This window comes from Necator americanus, chromosome III, assembly GCF_031761385.1.
Source record: "Necator americanus strain Aroian chromosome III, whole genome shotgun sequence".
Classification (NCBI taxonomy): domain Eukaryota; kingdom Metazoa; phylum Nematoda; class Chromadorea; order Rhabditida; family Ancylostomatidae; genus Necator; species Necator americanus.
In genome coordinates this window covers 15,652,869-15,669,428 of record NC_087373.1, presented here as the reverse complement: position 1 = coordinate 15,669,428, position 16,560 = coordinate 15,652,869, and the positions used below count along the sequence as shown (strand labels likewise).

The 16,560-nt window shown below is 42.4% G+C and overlaps 2 protein-coding genes across 4 annotated transcripts; one reads left to right on the top strand and one right to left on the bottom strand.

The window, feature by feature from the left end:
- Positions 1-1,000: 1,000 nt before the first annotated feature.
- On the bottom strand, positions 1,001-9,234 carry RB195_009702 (uncharacterized protein; the record flags this gene model as incomplete). Of its 3 annotated transcripts, XM_064190372.1 has the most annotated exons (5): positions 1,001-1,549; positions 1,622-2,613; positions 2,660-3,025; positions 3,177-3,603; positions 3,702-3,770. In XM_064190372.1, the coding sequence occupies 5 exons, from the start codon at positions 3,768-3,770 to the stop codon at positions 1,001-1,003; spliced, it is 2,403 nt and encodes an 800-aa protein (XP_064047954.1). The 3 variants fall into 3 exon arrangements, with proteins under 3 accessions (XP_064047954.1, XP_064047955.1, XP_064047953.1); XM_064190370.1 differs by lacking the exons at positions 1,001-1,549; positions 1,622-2,613; positions 2,660-3,025 and adding exons at positions 8,939-9,038; positions 9,139-9,234 and having other exon boundaries at positions 3,100-3,603; positions 3,702-3,829; XM_064190371.1 differs by lacking the exons at positions 2,660-3,025; positions 3,177-3,603; positions 3,702-3,770 and having other exon boundaries at positions 1,622-2,608.
- A 1,770-nt stretch (positions 9,235-11,004) lies between these two features.
- On the top strand, positions 11,005-11,412 carry RB195_009701 (uncharacterized protein; the record flags this gene model as incomplete). Its single annotated transcript, XM_064190369.1, has 1 exon — positions 11,005-11,412. One exon carries the CDS (start codon positions 11,005-11,007, stop codon positions 11,410-11,412), a length of 408 nt encoding a protein of 135 aa, XP_064047952.1.
- Positions 11,413-16,560: the final 5,148 nt, after the last annotated feature.

The window sequence follows — 16,560 nt, the reverse complement described above, 5'->3', positions numbered from 1 at the left end:
TGCAGTTTCTGGTATGATGTTTGGCCACTCTTACCCATTTTGTTACTTGACACGTTATTTCGAACCTGAAAAAAAATTCCTCATTGTTTTACTTCGCTAACTGGGCGGATGCAGCGCAGTTGAAGAGAGGCTCGACTGTGAATGCACGGTCGATGATGCGAAATCGCAGCAGAGCCAACCAAGGCTTTCTCCGAGTCGACAACTTGGTATCAGACCTGTCTGGGAGGACAAAACATTGACCCGACACAGCGCTCGGCAAGCGCTCGCAACTCATGTTTGGGATGCTTGTTCATAAACCACCAGGTGTTCGTAAACCTGAAGCAATTCTGAATTAAAGTCGAACGTGCATTCACATCTTAGTGAAATTGATCAAAGCCGTGCATTCCATACTTTATCCTTTTATTTTTGACGTTTCGTTTCTCTCGAAAGTCCATTGCATTGTCCTAGTTTCAGCTTTTTGCATTTCTCATCTAATGAAATTGAAATGAAATGCGGGAACAAACGGATAACAGACCTAGAAAGTGACTGCTGGAAAAATGAACGGAAAATTTCTATTGCAACAACCTTCAATCATTTACGACGACCTAATTCGAAGCAACGAGGATTCAGATGAAATATGTATATAGACAACAATTCGTGAACAGTACAAGATTCCTCACAGGTGCTCAGGGTGCCTATCCACTCCCCTGGTTTGCTCTGCAGATTTACTAATGGAAAGTTAGTCGACTATTCGTCCTTCTTTTTGAAGTCCTGATCCGTTATTTATTTTTATTTCTTGGTGAGCTATGCAGCACTTTTTTTGCATTGCTTTATGTGTTGGGAAATTATACTGTCACAAAAGATTTGTTATATTGTTATATTGTTAGTCAAAGGAACCAATAGTAAATTTCGGTTGAGTGTAGCTTCTTTTTTTTCTTCTTCTTCTTCCTAGCGTTTGTCCCGCGTTGTTGCAGGGTCCGCTTTTCTGCTTCTTGTCTTCCATTTGGTTCTATCCATTGCATCAGCCGTACACAAACGTGCATCTATCATATCCAGCTTCACACGGTCTAACCAGCGAATCTTTGGCCTCCCACGCGGCCTCACTCCTGAAACGTCGAGCTTCAGTGCGGTTTTGGCCACAGAATCTTCCTCTCGCCGCAAGACGTGACCGAACCATCTCAGTCGGGCCTCCTTCATCTTCTCTGTTATCGGGATGACGCCGAAAATGGAGCGCACAGTGTCGTTGGATACTTTCTCTTTTAGCGTTACACCTATTGTCCACCTTAACATCCGCATCTCCATAGCGTACAGCACTCTTTCCAAGGCTTTCGTTGTCGGCCAGCACTCGCATCCGTAAAGAGCAACAGGACGCCCAACCTTCTTGTAGATCTTCGCACAGTACCCCTGTTGCCATTTTCCACTTCATCCATGCAGCATTAACACGTGCTCGACCTTCTTGATCAATGTCGCCTGTGGAAGTCACTTTGAATCCAAGGTACTTGAAACAGTTCACCTTGTTTAATTCGGTGCCATCGACACGAATTGAACCATCCTCTATCCTTGGTCCGCACTACATGTACTCAGTTTTTGATGTGTTGAGGCGCAATCCATATTGCTGCAGCTGATCCTTCCAAGACTGTACTTGTTTCTGAAGATCATCTCGAGACTCCGCAGCGAGCATGACATCGTCGGCAAAGAGTAGAGTCCACGGATGCTGCTTCTGGATTTCCTTCGTTATCGTGTCCATGCACAGTATGAACAGCAGAGGTGAGAGGGATGAACCCTGATGAACCCCTACTTGTACAGGGAATGGCCTGCTTGTTCCAGCAGCACATTGTACAACGCTGGTAGGCTTCGCATAAAGTAGCTTCGTCCACCGCACATATTCTTCTGGTACGCTATGCGACCTCATGGACATCCATAACAGCTCATGTGGGACACGGTCGAAAGCTTTCTCCAGATCGAGAAAAGCAAGATGCACACTGCGGTTCTTCTCTCGATGTTTCTCCAGGAGGATTCGGACAGCATAGATAGCATCTATAGTGCTGCAGTCCTTCACAAAGCCGCACTGGTTGAGTGAAACGCTAACAATTTTCCTCAGACGAGCTTCCAGGACACGCTCAAAAACCTTCATCGTATGGCAGAGCAGTCGTATAGGCCTGTACGAGGTGCAGTCAGCAATGTCTCCTTTCCCTTTCCAGACAGGCACGGTCACGGAAGTTTGCCAAACGTCTGCAGTCCGTCCTTCTGCAACGATCTTGTTAAATAGAGTTGAGAGCCACATGGACCCTCGATCTCCTAGCAGCTTCCAGACATCAGCAGGTATGTCATCAGGACCGGTTGCCTTGTTCGACTTCATTTTTGCGAGGGCAGCACTGACTTCGACGGCAGTAATTGGTAGAACAGGACCCTCGACGCTGGGAACGGTTGGGATGGGAGGATGACAGAACTCTTCGTTACACAAGTGATTGTAGTACTCTCGCCACCTCTCCAGGATCTCACCAGAGCGGCGCAGAACGGCTCCATCAGCTCCCTTAACGATCTTGGTGTGCTCCATATCCAACGTTGAGCGATGACGCGCTCTGACTAAACGATACACTGCTCGCTCGCCTTCTCTGGTATCAAGCATATCGTCTGGAGACTGCCTTCTTAGCCTCCCTCTTCGCCGCTAGGTAAGCACCCCGATCTTCAGGCTGACGCGTCCTCCACCAGAGCTTATACTTGGACTTCTTCTCACGAATTGCCGCCTGAACTTCCTCGTTCCAAAACCACGTAGCCTTTTGTACCTTTGGCTTACCTAGAGTCGTCTTTCCCAGAGTGTTTTCTGCGGTCAAGCGTATAACGCTGGAAGTAGACGACCACATTTTCTCCACACTACGAGTAGGGTGGGGAAGTGTAGATGGAGCCACGGACGCAAAAAAAACCTCCTTTCGATCCTTCAGATTCCACCATTTGATGCGCTGTGTTTCAGTCCTTGCATGTTTCTTCCTTAGACGGGAGATTTTCAAGTCCATAACGAGCAGATGGTGTTGGGCAGCGACAAGGTCTGTAAGGATGACTTTTGAATCCTGCAGAAGTCGGCGATCTCCTCGGCGTAACATCCAGAAATCTATTTGTGTTTCACGACCGCCGCTGGTGTACGTGATCAAATGCGATTTTTTTTTTTCGATACTGCGTGTTAGCAATGATCAAGTCACTTGCAACAGCATACTCTAGGATTCGCAACCCCTCGTCGTTACGAGCTCCATAGCCGTATCCACCATGACAACTCTCGAATCCGTCTTTCCGAGAACCGACATGTCCGTTGAAGTCTCCTCCGATTAAAAGTATTTCTTCGCTTTCCAGGGATTGGACGTACTGCTCCAGATCCTCCCAAAAGCTTGCCTTCTCTTCTTCACTACAGCCCGCCTGTGGCGCATAAGCAGAGACAACTCGCAATTCCACTTTTCCTGTATCTACTTTTACAGATATCAAGCGATCCGATAGTCGATCCACCGCTGTGACGCTATTTCTAAACGACTCGTTCAATATGATGCCAACGCCATTGCGATTTGATGTGCCGTGGTAGAGCAGCTTGTAGCCATAGCCTAATTCCCTTGCCTTGGAGCCTTTGCGGCGAGTCTTCTGTACACAGCATATGTCAACACGCGTTTTCTGAGACTGTCTGCCAGTTCACGACTTCTTCCAGTAAGCGTCCCAACGTTAAGTGTTGCCAAACGCACTGGATGTTGCTGGCGATGGCGGACTAACTTCTTTGGCCGGCTTCGTACTCTAGCCGGTAGCCCTCGCATATTTGCCACATTGCCTGGGCGAGGACAATGCGCGTCGCTTCTGGGGTACGCCCTAGCTTCTGAAGAACATATAGTAGACATTAGCAGTATGACGCGACGGGGGTGTTGTCCTCGGTCGGCTTGTCGCACTAGCAAGCTAGCAGCCTGGCACCGGAATCGTCGTACTACCTCCTCACTTAGCTAGCCTGTAGCCTTGGCCCAAGGACCGGGCTACTAGCCGGACACCTTTGTGGCATGGTTGAACCTGCCGAGACTTCGTCTTTTCTTTTTTCTTCGACTTTTTTTTGTCCCAGTTTAAATGTGAATCTGAGTTTATTGCCGCTCCACAAGAACCATAATAACATATGCAAAAACTATGGAAGGAAGAAAAACTCGAACGGCATCTCATCTCTTTTTTAAAAAAAATGGTATACAGAATAGGAGCAAACAGTGCGCGAATCCCTCTCCAGTAATTCGGAAGAGCGGTTTTTAATGACCCTGGTAATTACAATAATCCCAGGTGGACGGTCGCTTTTTCCTTTGAGAACACGACACCACCTGCCACATATTGATAACTGGCTGGTTGGTTCGTTACAGCTGTTCTGAGGTCGCGTGGGGTTTATTTAAAAACTCAGCATTTTTACATTTTTTGAAATGTCTGTCTCATTGTCATATCGAGTAAAGCAAAAAAAAAGACGGCCAATCCAAGCTTTCAATTAGCTTTGCTACTGAAGGTATAAATTCAGACTATGTATGAGGAATCGAACATGGTGACGACGAAGATTCTGAATAGCATTGAAGTACTGCGTTCTTTAGAAATTCTTCTTTCTTAAAATTCTTTCCCCTTTTCTTTTGTTTTCTTTCTTAAAATTATTTCCTTGCAACAATTGTGATTCTGTAACACGTAAAATTTATGTAAGTATGAAATATTTTGTAAAGGTTTTTGTAAACTGGAAAAGATTTTTTCCGTTGCACTGAATCACGATTGAAAGCGTGAACATCGCACAATTCGTCGCGTTTTAGGTATTTTACTTCAGAAACATGAAGATGTTTACAGCATACACAATTTCAGGTACGTGCTGAAACAGTCTAGGATGTTAGAATGTTTCAGCCACGTAGCTGAGATTGTGTATGTTTGATTCTATAGAATTTCAGTTTTTTTTTCGGATTTCTTGTTTTTGAACGCAGCTAAGTAGCCAGATGCACTGTTCATATGTATGCTGAGAGTGCCATCTCCTCCAGAACCGTCATGACACAATATTGGGTTTTGATTCTTCTCTTCTCACATTCAGCTTCTGTCTAGGTCTGGATCGGATGAGTGGGTTCAAGTACGAAGAGCGCTATGATTTTTTTGTTTTCTGAAAGGGATACTGCCAAAGCGTTGGATTAACCTCTTCTGGCTGTATTTTGAGCTTATTCCTCTCCAGAAAAATATGTAATTGTTTGGTCGGGTTTTCGGAATGCATCACTCCCCTGCAAAGCTATTCTTTCAGAGAAAAAATGCAGAAGGTTGAAAAAATGACATTCGTTGTTTTCCCTGTATCGCTTTTTATAATATCCTCACTGAGACTTACCCGACTTCCTTTTTAGGACATCCAAGTGTCATTTTAATAATATTCAAGATAATCTTTGCTCGTTCATATAAAGTAGTTCGGTTCGGTAGCGATTAATTTGACATAAACTTCCAGAGTTGTGTCCAGTGCTGCTCCTCGTTGCCTTCTCACAGTTCCCAAATGACAGCTTTTGAAGTGTGATCAGGTCAGGCAGTCAGCGGGAAGGCGATAATCGTCCTATCGCCTTTAATCTGCGCTGTGCAAACAGCTCCACGAGCAGGGCATCAATTAACAGATTACAGTAATCTGCTCCTAAACACGTTTGGTGATCTTTTAACGATTTCTGGAAGCCCCCAGCTTTTTAGTTCAGCAAGCGCATTCAGCGAATGTGGCATCGAACACAAATCCGAACAAGAGCCAAGCAAAAGGGTGTGCTTTGTTTTCACAATGGCCATTTTCCGCCTCCTAATTGTCGCTAAACACGAGAATCGACGGCCGCACATACACAACAGCGGTGACGACGACGAAGACAACCACTTGGCTGTCGGATACGGTAGCTAAACGATATAGAACGATATTTTTGTGCAAATTTATTTCCTGCTCAATTCTGGCTCATTCTGGGCCATGTGACCTAGCGGCACTTTAAAAAATGAAACTTTTGCAGAAAATAGGAATGAAATAGGAAGGTAGTTGATATTATTTGGTCATCCCATAGACAACGTTGTTTTTTCCTCATTAATTTTCGAAACTAAAATATCTTTCGAAGCTAAGACAAACAAAAGTTTGGTACGTTTTCCTTCGGTTTTTTTTTCAAAAATAATTTTTCCATCTCTTTTTCAATTCATTTCTTCAAGAATCGCTTTGTTCACAAAACAAATGACCATCTTGTCGCAACAAATATGTGACACTTACGTTTTGGGCGTATCTCAACTTGTCGTTATAAAAATTCAGGGTATCCTCGCCTGTGAACAACTATTATTTAATTTAAACACATCAAAAATGAACGTCTAACATACTAAGTGCGAAAAAAGCATAAAACAATCAAAACGTCATTTCAAGATTGTTTTGCAAACATGCTGCTGCTAAAAAAACCTTGCCGGACTCTTCAATTTTCTGGTTTTATCCTTTGCAAAATTCAGATCAATTATTCAAAATGATCATGGATTCGTGTTCTTATGAGAAATGCGTCGATTATTCATTATTACATCTTCTTCCTACACTTTTACGCACACCATTCTGAAGCACCTCCTAGTGTACATACGACCTTCTCCAGGGACACGACAAATGCTCCTTTTCACTTGTTCGCAAAGCCTACGAATAAAAAATGCATAGCATTGTGATGGTGACGAGCTTTTACAAGCATGGACGGGTACACAAGTGCGTGCATCGAACAATCGGATAAAAGGTTTTTTTCCGAGAGAGTGACGAGATGTGAAATAACACGTGCAAAGTGAAGATCTAATGATTCACAGTCGCAAAAAACTTCAAAAGTTGTGTTGACTGCGACTACGAACATGCTACGAACCTTACCATAAGTATAGCCGCGTCAAAGCGACATGAAAGTCGGTGCGTAAACGGGTGCGCTCGGAGCGGAGCGGTGTAGCTACCGGGAACGTGGTGGGACCATCGCAAATTGCTGCTAACAAGGGTCCCAAATCAATCCTAACCGCTATGCTGTGCACCGCTCAGCCGCTTACGCAACTGTACCGAGTATCACTTTACCCGACTATAGCAGTTATAGGCTCTGCATAAATCTTAGCTCAGTTGAACAACATTTCGTTGTTTATTTATTTATTCAACATCTACAATTTGCTGGTAAAATTTAAGAAAGAGCAGAAGGTATCAACAGAACGAAGTCAAACTTGACGAATAAAACGAATTATAAACCGTTACAAGAAGGCTGAACTCTGAAGTGAAATATTAGCATAAACGGGCGGATGAACATAGAAAAAAATTTTTCCGAGAGGAACTTAGACCTTTCCAGAATTTTTTGTCAGTTAGAAAACAAATAAGACATAATTATTATCTCTTTATAAATAGTTCTTTAAAATTTATTCATCCTGGTCCGTGTAGAATATTTGACGAACATTCCCATTCATGATGCCTTGAAAATTCTAAAATCGAGAGGGAGGAAAGTGACATTTCATTTCTGCTTCCGATATGTCCGCTTCAGTTGTAATATCTTCACTCTGACGTTTGAAATTTCACAACTCCTGATGCTCCGGGAACTGTGTAGAAGTGCACAACAGCTCCGTAAACCTCCCAAAGCTGTCACCGTGACAATCCGCAACAGGATAATGATAATTACTGCGGTATTACGGTATCGCCGTTACAGGTTACGCAATTCATCGAACCTGCACATCGATCATGTTTGGTTTTGGCGGAGACAAAGGCTTGAAAGCCTACCCGACCGCAATGTCCGCACGCGAGAGTCCATTACATACATGATCGCTGTCGGGATCGTTCCGCGATTAGACTCATTGACTCTGGATGGCCTTTGTTATGACATCAGGTTGATCGAATATTCATCGCAGCTCGTTTGTCGGTGAGGTCTTTTTGTTCGATCGACTGCAAGTGATTCGTTGGAATTTCTCATAGTAATCCTGGCAATGAAATCTTTTGTTCTGATCATTGGTCATTATCGAATTCTGCGCTCACAGAAGTCTTCCAGAGATAGGAACTCTTTTAAGGAATTGTTCCGCTGTTTTTTCGAATTACAATCATCTGTGCGACTATACACTCTGTAAGGCTGCTGCTTCCCGCATGCATGGATTTACCTGTGAAAATCGTTATTTACGGAACACTGTTACGCTCACTCAAGTCTTTTTTCCCCCAAATTAAAATAGAAAGTGCAAATTGGTACTCAGAACATGCATTTACGTCTTACCGTAGTCATCCTATTGGCCATCTAACCCTGCGCGACTCCCATGTAGAAGGGGAGAAAATAATGTGAAAAGTTCCACACATTAGTAAGCACACTGAAATATTTTTTTAGATCAGAAATACAGTACTGAGCTACTTTGTTGGATTAGAAATAATCTTAGCAAAAATTCGAGAAGGTGGCAGATTCCAGACATTGGGAATGAAGCAGACATCTCAGAGAAGTGAATATTTATGTACCTGTAACTATAACCACAGTGGTCGCAGAAAATCTCAGAAAATCGTTAGAACCAACAACCAGCAATAAAATCTACTGAATTAATGACTTGTTGAAATTCTGCAGGGTCCTAACAAGAGCAGTATCCAAGAAATAGGGGTGCAGAACAACACGGAAATACAGCATTTTTTTCTCACTGCAGAGTGGAAAATTCCCCTTTCTTCCTCTAGGAATTACAAATGAAAATCTAGCTAATTCTAATAGAAATTCTGATAAGGGACACCTGATTCGGTAATAAATGATGTGCCAATCCCTTTTACTAAACTGCCATCAAATGTCCAGAAAACGCTCATTTATGAGAAATAGAGAGCAGTGAGAACAGCACAGATTAAGGACAATTTCCTGTCGTTATTCAGCGAAAGATCGAGAATTTTGCCCGAAAGTCCCGCAAGATAGGATCAGTTATGCTTTAGATCCCCACCACCTCATCACCACCTCGTCCACCTCAGCCGGTTGACCCCTCGCTGACCACTGTTCACCTGTTCGCGAGCTACCACCACATTCTGCATGGCTGCATGTGTGAATCCGACCATCTGCCAGCTTGCTGCCTCCATAGACTCCCGATGAGCAATTAAAGGTCTGGACATCAAGTACGATGACTCCTCGACTATTACGGTTGACTCGACCCCCTCTCGATTTTCCCGCTATCTATGGGCATCACTTTTTGAAGGGACCTTACTTTGTCTGCGACCGCAATTGTCGAAGTTCTTACGAAAAGAAGCTGTAATCGAAGCGTATCAAGACAGAGATCAATGAGATCGCAAAGAAGACCCATGATCTCCAAATGATATCTCTACGTTGCCTAAGAAACAGCAAAGAGCGCACTCCGAGCACCAACCAACTACCGTAATCTGCGTGAGCGGCTGCGCGCCGTGTAGCGCCAGGAAGAATCCATTAACGAAACGAGAAATCTCTCACACGCGACTTCCCCCGATCAGCAAGCATCAGGCGTGCGCGTTTCGTCGAAAGTTGGCGTGCGATGAAAAAGACCAGCTTCGGGTTACGGTACGTACACTATTAGGTGGTAAGATCTTACTCTGATTCTTTTACAGTTATCGCTTCTCTGAAGGTAATTGTAGCAGACTTCAAATGCCCACGAAGATGGTTCTTTAAGCAGAAAACATCGAGACAAGCGTTAGTGGAACGGACTTAACGGAAACTTTTTTCTTTTTCTGAGTGAATTTGCTCCATCCACATTGAAGTGAAGAGGTTTTAGATACGGTTTGAGAGCCCACACATAAAAAATGGCATCTTCCTAAAGGGTTTTCGTCTCTTTCCTTTGAATGATTTTGTGTAGATCGAGAAAATACATCTTAAAGAAGAGGAAACTGCTTTTCATTATTTTTTTACTTCTTATGAAACTTTCCACCAGCACAATAAATGGCGTTTTTTTCACCAAGCCAGCACTGGATGAGGCCTTAAATTAAAATCAGAAATAAAATCCAAATTTTTTTCTTCTAATGTATAATTGGAAGATTAGAAACACTACAAAAATTCTGGCAAAGCAATGATTCTAACGAAACTATGAAATTGGGATGTCTTATGGACTATACACTAAGTATTTGGCGAAGTATTGTTAGAAGGCAGCAAAGTACAGTAAGTACAGTGTAGTAGCTAAGTAAAAAGTTGGGTTTCCTCTGACTTTTGAAGACATCATCAACGTTTTCATTCTGTCATTCAGTGTATATATCGTAAAATTGTGAAATTCCGAATGTGTCACTCAAATCACAAGCTTTGCATTCGCGTAGAGCCATGATTTTTTTCAGAGGGCAAGTCATAACGGAACACATGCGGCTGACTGACTACTGGAATTCTCCCTTATATGCTCCACTTTTCATTCGTTCTCTGTGATATGACTTGAATTGTAGCTTGTTTCCGACATAAAAATCCTATATACACACGTAGATAATATCTGTTTTTTACACAACCGGGTAGGAGATCCGTGCTAGTTTAGCGAGCTGGATGACAGAATTAATTTCAAAGAGAGGGAATTTTATTCAGTTCTAAACATTAATCTTTTATGGAAACTTCACTTTCTGATTCAATCTTGAAAGATTCTTATTTCTAAAACTACAGAGAAGTAAGAAACCTGTTCGAAAAAATCCCCAACGTTTTTTTAATGGAGGAACAACATCAGACAATTTGCTACAAAGTTCTTTAGGTCACCAAAAAAGGAGAAAGAGGGATAACTTCGCATGATCTGATACGATATTTTACTTTTTAAAGTGGTTTTGTTGACTTCCATAAGCTTTGGCTTCACAGAAAAATTTTCAAATCACAGCGCAGTCACATCATAGCAACTAATTGCTGGATTAAAGGCAGCATACCACGAATCTGAGGTGGTTCGGATTTCAGGTGGAGAATTTAGGACAGTAGATTATGGAGAGGGGGTGATTTCGTCCATTTCTTCGTAGTTGACGTAAAAAACGGCCCGGAAGATGCGCGCGTGCATGGCGCGCTCCAATCGAACTCCTTGTGGAAAATAGTGCGCCGGAACGTTCGAAGCCGTATCTTCCGGGTCGTTTTCTACGGCAATTAGGAAGAAATGAACGGAATCACCCTTCTCTCAACAATCTACGATTCCGTATACGAATACCACCGAAGATCCGTACCACTCCAGATTCGTGGGGTGATGCCTTTAACGTTGGAACAGGTTACGGATGTACTCAGACATGTTAGCACTATCGAGGCCGTTAATGTTTTATGTGTGGTGGACAGAAATACTCGGAAAGATCTCGCGCAGTCGAAGTTCTCTTCAAATGTGGACGGGTTCGGCCTTCGGATTACGGTGACATTGAAAAAGTTCAGAAAAGAACGCCTGGGAGAGGCTGAGGATATGTCAGTGGCGGTGGCCACAACAAGCATTCAACACAACGGCACCGAAAAGAATTATCATTGTTCACCGTTGGTATACTGTAGTCGAGTTCCGGGATTTTCGCAAAACAAGCGCTAACACACGGTTGAAGTACGCTGTGCTGTGCCTAAATACGAGCTTGGCTCTGCTTTGGTGGTGCGCGCGTAATTCCGTGGACGTTTTGCTGTTGGTTGTCCCATGAGTGGACACGCCAAGTCATTAATTCATCGTATCGCATGTTTCCGGCTCGTTTCATGCTCCGTCGCGACATTCTTTTATATTAATGATCATCCCGCCTCCTTCTTTTCTAATTAGAGCCGCTCGCTGAAACCGCACAAGCAACAGCCGTCATGGAAGCAACATATGGACGTGAGACGTTAAACGAGCACATTTGTAGCCGGTTACGATCCATGCGAAGCTTGACACGATGTCCATTACCGCCTTTTTGGGACTTAACCGACAATGGCTTTGTGTGTTTGGTGCTCGGTTAAAGTTCTGGAGGAAGGTGAGGCTTTGCGAGAGGTTCAAGAGAACACGAAGTAGAACTCAATACGCTATTTGACAGTTTTTGCACGGAAATCGAAAGCACTACCAATCATAGTATGTCGAAGATTTTGAAACCTCATCTGTTATGATGGTAGCATAAAATTCTAGACTTTGGAGACGGATCTCCTCCCAAGAAATCCAAGAATCAAATCAAAAGGGGATTCCTTACTTTCTGTGTGCTGATTACCTACTTCTAAAGAAAAAAATATTTGTTCAGCAAAATGTGAGCGAAACTATAGTCGTTTATGTCTTTTCTTGCTTCTATTCACTGCGCATCTGTTGATGTTTTCAAATATAGAGTATGAAAGCATGAAGAGCCTGGTCTTAATCAATCCGCTTGGGACCGCATACATTTCAATTCAGTATCGTTTGAGGTTTAAAAAAGCCTCTAAAATGACAATGAATACAATAAAATGACTTGTGGGGGCCAACCGATGTATCAAGTGTTTTCATCCTCCCAGACAAGTCCGGTACAAATTTAACGATTCTGGTGGGATGAAGGGCCTCGTTGGCCCTAGGGCGGAATCCAACCACCGATCGAGCATGCTGCAACTACAACGGAACCTCTTACCGACTGCGCTACACCACCCCATTTTCGAATACGTAAATAAGTATATAAATAATAGTACCGCGTTGTTCGAAGATATGATAAAGAACGGAAAAAGACGTTTTACGACAGAAGTAGATCTTTCCTATATTCCCATTTCATCTCCCTCATCTCAAGCGCTTTCATTGATTTGAAAGTTAATTTTTGAAGTCCAGAGATTGTCATTGTCTGCTTGGAAGGATTTACCGATCTCGAACATCTTCTGTGGCATTCACCTTCGGTGGCATACCTCCAACCGCTTGGTTTTTCCACGGACCAAACGCGTTGCTCCTATTTCTATATGGAATAGATCGCGGTCGTGGACTCGCTTCGCTTCATTCATTATGTATTGGCTCCTTATCGACGAGCGCGCGCAAGCTTGGACCTCTTCAGTGTGAGAAAAGAAAGCGTGGGAATAGCAGCAGGATGATGATGTACGTACGTATGGATATTACGGTAGCGTTATGAGGTTAATGGATATTGCATTGAAAGCATTATCATCGTGACGGCCTACATGGAGGTTGAGCTTGAGAGAGTGCGGTGAGAAAAATAGGTTAGCACAAATGCGGGAAGACAAGTGAACCCAATTTTTTCGGTGGATATCCAGTCAAAGAGATACGCTTATTTCACAGTATCCCTTTCCGGATGCGCAGTTTCTTGCACAGTCGCTGCAGCTGCTCAGCGACTCATCGTAGCCGCTGTTGTGCCGGTTTGAGCCCAACACAGATGTCACAATACAACTTCATGAATTTTTAACATGCTGAACCGGCCGCAGATTGATGTACAATGACTGCTGCTGCTGTCCATATTTTATCGTATTCAAACGAAGAACAAAAGCAGAACAGCTAACTATATCATTAGATTCGTTAGAGACTTTCGAAGAAGAGAAAAGTGCACAGTTCTGAGCCGAAAGGTACAATTTCTTTGGTCTGAGGTTGGTTGAATTAGCAGAATGTGTACACAAGAAAATTTAGTTATTCTAGTATCATGCCACTCAATACTAAATACGTAACCCTAGCTTTTTTTTTTAAGAAGAAAAGTGTGTAGTGTTGTAAAAAAAATGGAAATTACAGAAATGCAAGTGCCACAAAAATCTTATAATGGTAGGCACCAAAAACTGACTTTCCAGCACAGCAGACGACTCTTGTTCCATCAAAAATAAGTATTTATTTATTTATTTAGTTATTCACATACACCAAAGATGCATCAGAAAAGAGAGATAAAAAAATGGAACACATTTTGCCTGATTCAGAGAATCTTACGAACAAAAAAAATTACAAACCTTTCTAAAACCGGAACCCAATTTATTGTCAGAGAAGACTGGCGCTGTCTTTTTTTTTGCGGCGGATTACAAGTACTACATGTGAAACATGTCGTTCTCCTACTCGAGGAGGTGAAGAATCCTTGTATTTGTAAGTTTGTTATGTTGAAAAGTTACCGAAAATTTGTGCGAGAGAAGCAACTGGGTTTTCGTCCTAGACCTTTCATAGTTAAAGTGAAGGGACTTTCTGTACTCACAAATGTAATCAAAAAAGAGGGGAAAAAATTAAAAATGAAAGCTGAAGCTCATTTTGAAAAGCGAAGACAATTTTCAAGAGGTAATTCGAATAGAGTTCTGGCTTCAATTTTAAAGAATCGTAACAATCCGTTTAACTTAAGATTCACGAAGATTCATTCCTTAACAAACAGAAAAGTACAAGGAATATCGACTTGTTAAATCAACAAAGTAATTCTCGTATTTGTCTGCGTTCTCTGTTGCATACACATGCATAAAGAATAAAAACAACTAATATTTTTCTCATGATGTGAATTAAATTTTAAAAAAATCTTGGAATCTTCTCTGCGGAAAAGTCGCTATAAAACAAGTACAACTGATACATTTAAAATTTTGATTTTAATTCTAAAGGAACTTAGAGAAAAGCGTTGCAGTGGTTGTCTCTTTTTCTCTGTTAAAAATGCCAAAGAACCTACATGGGCACTTTCTAGAAATGAAAAATCGGTTGCAGAAAAGAATTTTCTGCGAATTGAGGCTGACGTCATAATACATCAGCAGATTCAATGGACACATCGCATGTGCTTATCAGACTAATGAGATTCCACCACATGACTCTGCACTATTCCTCTTCTTATTTGGATCTAAAACTTAATTCCAATAAAAGGATTTTCTTGAAGTTCTGATTGCAACTAATCTATATTTGATCGGTAGCATCCCTTAGGTTTTAGGGACTTCCTCAGTGAAATTCAACCGTAATCAAGAAGGAGACAGCAACGAAAAAGTTATTGTAAACAGAAACCGAAAACCGTATTGTGTATGTGCAAGAACAGGAGCAGCAGCAGCACACAGGCATGTTCGACGACGTTTTCGCCACTAGATGGCCCCCGGATAGTGAATTATTCGTTCACCGAGAATAGACTATTGCTGGAGGCGTTCATATCCAATGATACTGCCGAGGGGAACTAGCGCCACATCAACGACGGCAAGCAGCGACACGACGATGGCGTTGGCGACGGGGTTTGGCACGTGGCGACGTATTAAACCTCAGCTTCTCTTCTCAATTCGCACTTATAATGATTTCGCCTAACCTCCTACAGCTCTGAATATTATCGACGATTTAAGCAAAAATTGAAATAGTTAAAAATCATAAAAGAAAGGCTATAACTTTGAAAAAATCGAGGTGTGATATCATTAACCTCAACGAGAATTGCTTGAATGAAATAAATAATAAGTGGAACGTGCAGGTCGCCAAAATATATCCGATGGGCTCATGAAAAATCACAAAAGCTGTCGTGAGAGAGAAAAAACGTGGCTTTTTTCCAGCAGCAAGGTGATGTAGCAGTCTAACCATGGAAAATAACACTACTTTGAATTAATTCTTTAAAATGGTTGAAAACCCACTGAAATTATTGTTTTTCACAAATTATCAAGAAGAACTTCCTAAAAACTTACAGTCATTAATTTGTTACTATGTCGAAATCAAATAAAATTTCCTATGAAGGACTGGTTGAAAAATTTACAATTTTAGAACACCATTTTGTGCTCCAGCATATTTATTTATTTATTTATTCGTACACATAATATTGCATGAAAGAATTGTGAGGGTTCTGAATTAGGAAGAATATAGGACAGAGAGAAAATAAAGAGATAAGAGAGGAGAAACAAGAGAAAAGGGATGTGCCTGTCTTTTAAATCAACCTAGTAAGAATGTTATGAAAATGGGACTCATTTCATTTGATACACCGCGTTTTTAAATATAGTGCTCAGTAAAATGAGCCACTTACTCAAACCTATAAGACTTTCGGCTGTCGAACAGGCTGGACAGCTGCACCATCCAAGAAAAGTGTGGCCAGCGTTAGTCTGCCGATGATGCAACCGGATATGCAGTGTTTTACCTGGCGATTAGCATGTGCGCACACTGGTTCTACTCATTGATACAGCTGGCTTCTGTTAACCGTTGTTTACTTTACAGTATACCTAGTTGCTGTGTTTATTTAAGTCGCTCTAGGTTTTCTTTCCTTTTCTCAAAGGAAAAGAAACACTTGCTAGAAGCGTTAAGCATAGCGGAACCTTCTTAGCATATATTTTTAGACTTAGTTCATCTGAGACCCGCATAAGGTTTTTTAAGTGAATTAATGGTAACATTCTGACGAAGAATTTAATTAGTGTTATGATTTAGACCTTGTCGGACTGGCTCCGCCCTTTGCAAACTCGAGTCAATTGTCGACTGCCGGCCGCGTTTAATATTTCAGCATGTAATCAAGCGCTAACGGAGCTGGCCGGCTGGAAAACCTCACACTGTTTTGCATTCATAAATAAGTCAAATGCGAACACTGAGACTATTCATTTATTAAACGAGCGCTCGGTTGACCACCGCGGACCCGTTCGCTAGGTGGGCATCATTTTGCAATGATAGTTACAGCATGCGGACGAAAATCCCGCATCTCCCTGTGACTTCCAGTAAAGCTGGGGATGTTCCCTCGTCACCACGAGATGGGTTACAGTTTCAGCGACCGCCTTAGTACCTGTAGTGCACACAAGCCGCCCGACTGTGATTGGTCGATTTGTGGCTGGTGGGCGGCCGCGACGACCGCCCGCTCCGGAGCCCGCACTTGCTGCG